Below are 6424 nucleotides of genomic sequence, written 5' to 3'. Positions count from 1 at the left end.
CTAACTAGTCGGGATGTAGATAGGCTATATATATATATATATATAGAGCTAGCTCACTTACTGTGCCCTGACGATATCTGGTTTTTCACAATTTCTGAATTCATCCATGGCTAATTAACGTAAACTACTTGTGTTTACAAACAATCGCACTATGTACACAGCTAAAACTACGTACATTGCCTCAATTTGTGGCAGAGGGTTCCACATTTTGGCCCGCAGGTGGCTGAAGCAATCGCCTTTGTATCAAGGCCCGGGTTTGGTTCCATAGCTTCCGAGCTTCGATTTCATTGTTGGCCAAGTCCGAGCAACGACTCTCATTACAGTCCACAAAGTACCGGCCGCTGAGGCTATCTGCATGTGGGCTCAATGCAACGTAGCACGTGGTTGCTGCTCCCTGCATTTCCAAATGTAACATAATATAATTTTATTTATAACATCTTTTCTTATATATATTTTTAATCATATATTTTCAAATATAATTAAACTCAAATTCAATGTATATATACATGCATGATGCATGATGATGCAAAACATGTACCCAATAATAAATCTTATCTTGTATGGAGAAAGACGTGCGTACAAAGGCGAGCGGACAAACCTGTGATATTGATTTCAGCAACTTGGATGCCATAAAATAAAGAAAATCTGAAATATTTTATACAGAAAAAAAAAAAAGTAAAATTGCAAAAAAAGACATGCATGCAAAAAGGCAAAACAAGATCCACCACCAAAAGGATATATGATGGAATTAAAGAGGAATGCATGCCTGTGAAAAAGCCTCTGTGATCTCTGACAATCTCTGTCTTCACAATTCCTGGATGCACTGCATTCATTGTCACGTTTGCGTTCCTTGCCTGTTATATATTTATATATAATATATTCATTCCAGTACATAGCATTATATTAAATGTTTTGGCCTATAATTAATTTGATTTGAAAAAGTTAAAATGAAATCTCATAATCTTATAATTATTACCTTTAGCTGCCTTGCTAATTCCTTGGCATGTAATATGTTGGCCAGCTTTGATTGAGCGTAAGCGAGAGTGCCGTTATAACTACATGCAGCAATATTGTCATTAAATTTTCAGATTATATGATTTCTTTGCAATTACTTTTTTAAAAAAATGATTACGAGCTTTTAATTTCTTTACGAAATTTTTTAACAATCTCAAAGCGTTGATTACCTGGGAGGATTAAGCAATTGGGTGAAGCAAAAATCATGACTAGTTTTAACCCAGCTGTGAATGACTGAGGTAACGTTCACTATTCTCCCTTGGATTCCGCTTTCTGATGCCGTCTCCACCATTTTTCCTAGTAGCATCTCCGTTAACGCAAAATGACCTTCCAAAAACAAATTAAGACGACATTTAACAAATTAAAATTAATAAAATAGACATGCAATGATTAAAAAACACCTCACGTATCAGATTTAAATCATTTTTTTAATGAATACAAAAAATATTTTTTTTTAAATAAAAAAAATTTATTTTTTGAAGCGACCAAAAATTTTGCAAATTCAATTTTTTTTTATTTCGCAAAAACATTATTATTATCTTTAATTTAAATGAATGGAAGGAAGCAAAGTCGAAAAAAGTTGTTCATCCGTGTCATGTCTTCGACAGTCTCTTGATTCATGACTGAATGAGATGAGAGGGAAAAATAAAATATATATATATATATATATATTAATTTACCTAGGTAATTTGTGGCAAAAGTCAGCTCAAATTTGTCCTCAGAAAACTCCAACTTGTGCGAATATTTGCCTGCATTGTTTCTGCACAGTTGTACCTTATCAGTTCTCATGCACAACATATATATTACCCCTTCTTTCTCTATTTGTCTCAATTGTTCAAAAAAATCATATAAAAAAATTTATGTAAATTTTCTATGGCTAGCTAATTAATGTAGAAGTTTTATATATCTGATATATCCTCTTTCAATATAATGCTATAACTTAATTGGGTGTTTTTTTTTTTTTATTCTAGTTTTTTTCTCTAAGAGTCATGATGTGGCAACAAACATCGCTCACATGTCCGATGTTTCGTCACACTCTGATGAAAAAAAATACTAAAATTAGAAAAGAATGTAAATTAAGGGAAGGGATTAGAACTTTAGAAGCAAGCGTGAATTGAAAGATAGCATGACCAAAAATGAAAGACGTTTACAAAAAAATTGTAAGCTTTCTGGAATTAAGTAACTCTCGACTACATCCTAATTAGGTCCGCGGCGTCTGATCGTTCTCTGGGTCGACCGACGATCGACTTTTTGGAAGAGACAAAGATAAAAGTATAGGCAGAAAAATACAAAGAAAAGGCCAAAAACGAAATAACGATAGATACATACATACATGAGGATATGGAGTGGTGATCTTGAAGATAAGAAATCAGAACAAAATCTCTGGATCGAAGCAAATGAACTCAAGTCTATCTCCATTATTATTACTTCACTTTCCGGATTTTCTTTCCTTATATTTTCCTTCACAATCTCCGCCTTCTTCAAATCCCTCGCCGGAATTATTATTTTCACGCCCTTTTTCGCCAGCACTCTGGCTGTTTCCGCACCGATACCGGATGTCGCACCTTATAATTATAAATACAAAATAAATTCAGTAAAATTACACAATTAGTTTAGAGTTACTAACAAACATATATTAGATTTTTTTTTTAATATAATAAGATCACGAAATGATTGGTGGTACTCACATATGTCTGGAGAGAAATGATTTACTATAATGCATCAAATGTACGTTTCGAAGTAGAGTATGTGATCTTCTTGCTGCAATTAATTAGAATCACGGAAAGTGCAAACGCCCATTCTTAAATGCAGCATGCTTTATTCATTGAATGAAGAAATTATAAATTTTAATCGGTGCATCAATTTTACTGCAAAATAAAATAAAATAAAATAAAATAAAACTCTGCCAAAAAATATCTATTATATATATATTTCTGGGTTCAATATTCCATGTTTCTTCCCAACCCCACAATTAATTCTGGGTGCAAAACATATATATACATGAAAACCAACAAAAAAAATGTTGCAAAACTTCAACAATTGAATAGTAGTAGTAGTAGTAGTATAAGTACCGGTGACAATTGCAGTGAGTTGAGAATCAGTGCTAGCACTGGAGCAATCTCTTGCGATATCGTCGGCGGTGGTTTTGGAACCGTAGCCGGTAGGGCCAGCGATTCCGGCCAGATACTTGAGCGTTTCCTTCATCACAGGAGGCAGAAATAGAACCTTAAACTTCAAGATTAATGTGAATATAGTGGAAAACCAAAAATACACACTAAACATCACTTTAGCTACTTCCCATGCACGCCTACCACACGTCACACCACTTTCCGGCCTCATACTAATTTTGGCACTATATTTATACTACTTATTCTTCTAAATTATTTAATGTTTCCTTCTACTCTTTTTTTTTTTTAAAAAAAAAAATTCCCTAAAAAACTTGAGTTAACTTAATACCACAAATAAAACTCTTTTTGTCCTTGACATACACAAATCAATATAGTGTAAGCGTATATATATAGAGATAGCTCGTGCGAAAGAAACATATAGTATATTATAACACATAAAATTTAGTGATGTGTGTCTAGGATAAATCGAGCCCTTTTGTGCGTGTGTATATATATGTTTGGAATATAATGAGAAATATGATCCGCAAAATTATAAGGCTTGGGGGGATTTGATTTGTCGATGCCACCAAAGTTAGGTGGTCCATCGACTATTGAATGATTTTCGAGCTTGTAATTGTAAAATTTCACTATTTATATATGGTTTTTTTCTCTAATGCTAATTATTGTTGTCTCCGTCTATTAGGTGTCTTTGGGCTAAGATTATTTGTTTCGGGGAACATTAATTAATTTCTTCAAAAATATTTTTTTTTTGTGGAATGTGAATTCAACACATAAGTATATGTTGAATGAAAATATTCATTTATGTATCCGCATATTGTGTTTTGTGTAGGTTCTTTTTTATATAAAAAATTCGGTAGATAATATTCTATATGGGCTGATTTTGTTTTATTGTGATATAGATCATATGATAGAGGGGACCAAAATATTACCAATTAAGATGGGAAAAAATTTTCCAACTTGCCCCTCTGACGTTTTACGTTTTATCCTCTGAAAGAGATTTTAAAATAAATTAATGCAATTTCAAGAAAAAAAAAATTTAATTTAATTTCAAGATATAGATGAATCAATTTTATTGGAACGTACGTTTTTTTAATGATGTCACTCAATTTAACAAATAATTATAACTTTGAACTTAACAAAAATGATGCTTGATAGTTTTAGGGTCAATTATGATATTTATTTATTTCAACTTTCAGTGATTTGAAAGCCAAATATGGAGGAAAAAGATGTGCGACATTATAATTTATGGACTTAATTTGTAACCTTTAATTCCACTTTCACTCTAGTGGTTAATGAAAATGTCTCTACATTGACAAAAATGACATGGTAAAAAAAGCTAGGGGAGTGGCCTTCGCACTCATATCTCACGTGTTCATCTAGACGACATATTTATTAATTATATAATTACAGATAATGTAAATTTTAATATGAATATTGAGAAAATTATCCCTGCACCCCCACTGCATGTGTATTTTGTGGTTATTTTTCTTTTTTTAAAAAATACACGAGAGATTAATAGACTGATTAAAGCTATAAATAAAATCAAAATGCAGCGTCCTAAAAATGATGCATGAATAATTGATCAGGGGAAATTATATTAAAGGTGATAAAATTTCATGCATGCTCGGGCGCATTTATTATTGTGAGACACATTTCATATGGTACACATGCAATAAATTACTAATTATATTCTTGATTAAAAGATTTGGATTTTTTTTGAAAATAAAGATTTGGATTTAATAAAATGGAATCTTGTGGTATATTTCAATTCAATATAATATGACCAGTTTCTATGGTTAGCTCTCCGACCATCATACATAATTTTTCGAAAATTAATTGAAAATATATATATATATATATATATAAAATTTTAGTGGGCTATGACTTTTTGTTGCGTGCGTGCAAGCGAAATCCATAATTCACAAGAGGTCCCTCGATTTAAAATTCTTCAAATTAATTTTTTTATTTTATATATAAAAAAAATTCTCAACTTTTGAAATGATGCATGTCTAATGCTGGATGGTTGTAAAAGAACATTGAGGTTGACTCCTCAACAATGAGAATGGCATATTGGACCCATTGGTCCCCCTTTTATATACATCTTTCATTACATATTGCTACTAATTTCACAACCATTTCAATTTTCTTCTACTTTATTTAGTTTCACATGAAATTTGAGGGTACAAGATAAAAATTATACTTTTTGGGGAAAAAATTAAAAAAACTGCATGTTTTTATTTGAAATTGGCTACACACAAGCTAGGGACAACAACTCATTATGTTAATATATATGTTCTATAAAATTGTGTTTAGATTGATAGATTTTGATTTATAAGGTGATTTCAAATCAATTCATGGATTTTGATTAAGTTGAAAGGTGAATTTGAAATTAAAGCAAAAAATATACTTAGCTAACATATAACAAATTAATAATTCATTCTAATTTTGTACCTAATTAATTAATGTATACAATATAATTGATTTGACTTGTGGATTTGAAATCAATCCTGATGCGTTTAAAAATTTCACATCAAATAAATTACCTCGAATCGGTAATCAACGAAAATTTTTTTCAACGAACCAATCTCTTCAATGAATCGAGCCGAATGATCCCAAAATATTTATGTGTATCAAGGAAAACATGTGAGATGGCTCGCCTGAAGGCGAAGCCACTCCGACGCTCAAGTCAGAATAGGATTCAATAGAAAAGATGTTGAAATTGCAAGAGATAGAAAACATATAGACAGAAAAAGATATAAATAAGATGTGTAAGAAAAGTACGGGAGGCGTTATGGAAAAAGTAAAACATATGTAAGATGTGTAGAAAACATGTAAAAACATGTAAGATGTGTAGGAAAACATGTGTAAAAGCATACTGTAGTAAGGGTTATAGATCCCTTATTTATAGAAAAAGAGTCTTAATTCATGTAGAATTTTAATGTATAAATCAACTAGAATTATGGATATCTATGCAATATTCTGATATATCTCTAAAATATAAATAAATATATGATAGAATTTTTATCATATCATCAATACTACTTCCCGGAGAGAAGTGACGACGAGTAAAACGAGAAGGAACTTTGAAGTAGTTGAATTTATATTTTAGAGCATAATTAAACACAACAATCTGGTTGTTCGCAATTATTTTTGAGCGTTCGTGATGGAGTGAACTTACATAGTGCCGAGATGGTCGGGCTTTTTGAGACAACTACGAATTGTGGAATTACATTGTGCCGAGCTGGTCGGGCTTTTGATGGAGGCCACGAGTAGAGCGGGCT

At 31.5% G+C, this 6424-nt stretch overlaps 1 protein-coding gene across 1 annotated transcript; it reads right to left on the bottom strand.

Annotated features, from left to right (window-relative positions):
* Positions 1-211: 211 nt before the first annotated feature.
* LOC140883876 (short-chain dehydrogenase TIC 32 B, chloroplastic) lies at positions 212-3341 on the bottom strand. Its single transcript, XM_073290490.1, has 7 exons — positions 3087-3341; positions 2348-2579; positions 1695-1774; positions 1185-1341; positions 977-1055; positions 599-854; positions 212-394 (listed from the first exon to the last, which is right to left on the bottom strand). Exons 1-7 carry the CDS (start codon positions 3295-3297, stop codon positions 348-350), a joined length of 1062 nt encoding a protein of 353 aa, XP_073146591.1. The 5' UTR covers positions 3298-3341; the 3' UTR covers positions 212-347.
* Between the last annotated feature and the right edge of the window lie 3083 nt (positions 3342-6424).

Source organism: Henckelia pumila, chromosome 2 (assembly GCF_033568475.1).
Source record: "Henckelia pumila isolate YLH828 chromosome 2, ASM3356847v2, whole genome shotgun sequence".
Lineage (NCBI taxonomy): Eukaryota > Viridiplantae > Streptophyta > Magnoliopsida > Lamiales > Gesneriaceae > Henckelia > Henckelia pumila.
The sequence above is the reverse complement of the archived record's forward strand: the minus strand, read 5'-3'. Positions and strand labels throughout refer to the sequence as shown.

Coding starts and splice junctions, on each gene's coding strand:
- LOC140883876 (XM_073290490.1), bottom strand. CDS start 3,297: ATGTTTAGTGTGTATTTTTGGTTTTCCACTATATTCACATTAATCTTG. Junction 855..976: donor AATTAGCAAGGCAGCTAAAG/GTAATAATTATA, acceptor AATATATAACAG/GCAAGGAACGCAAACGTGAC. Junction 395..598: donor TGCTGAAATCAATATCACAG/GTTTGTCCGCTC, acceptor TTGGAAATGCAG/GGAGCAGCAACCACGTGCTA.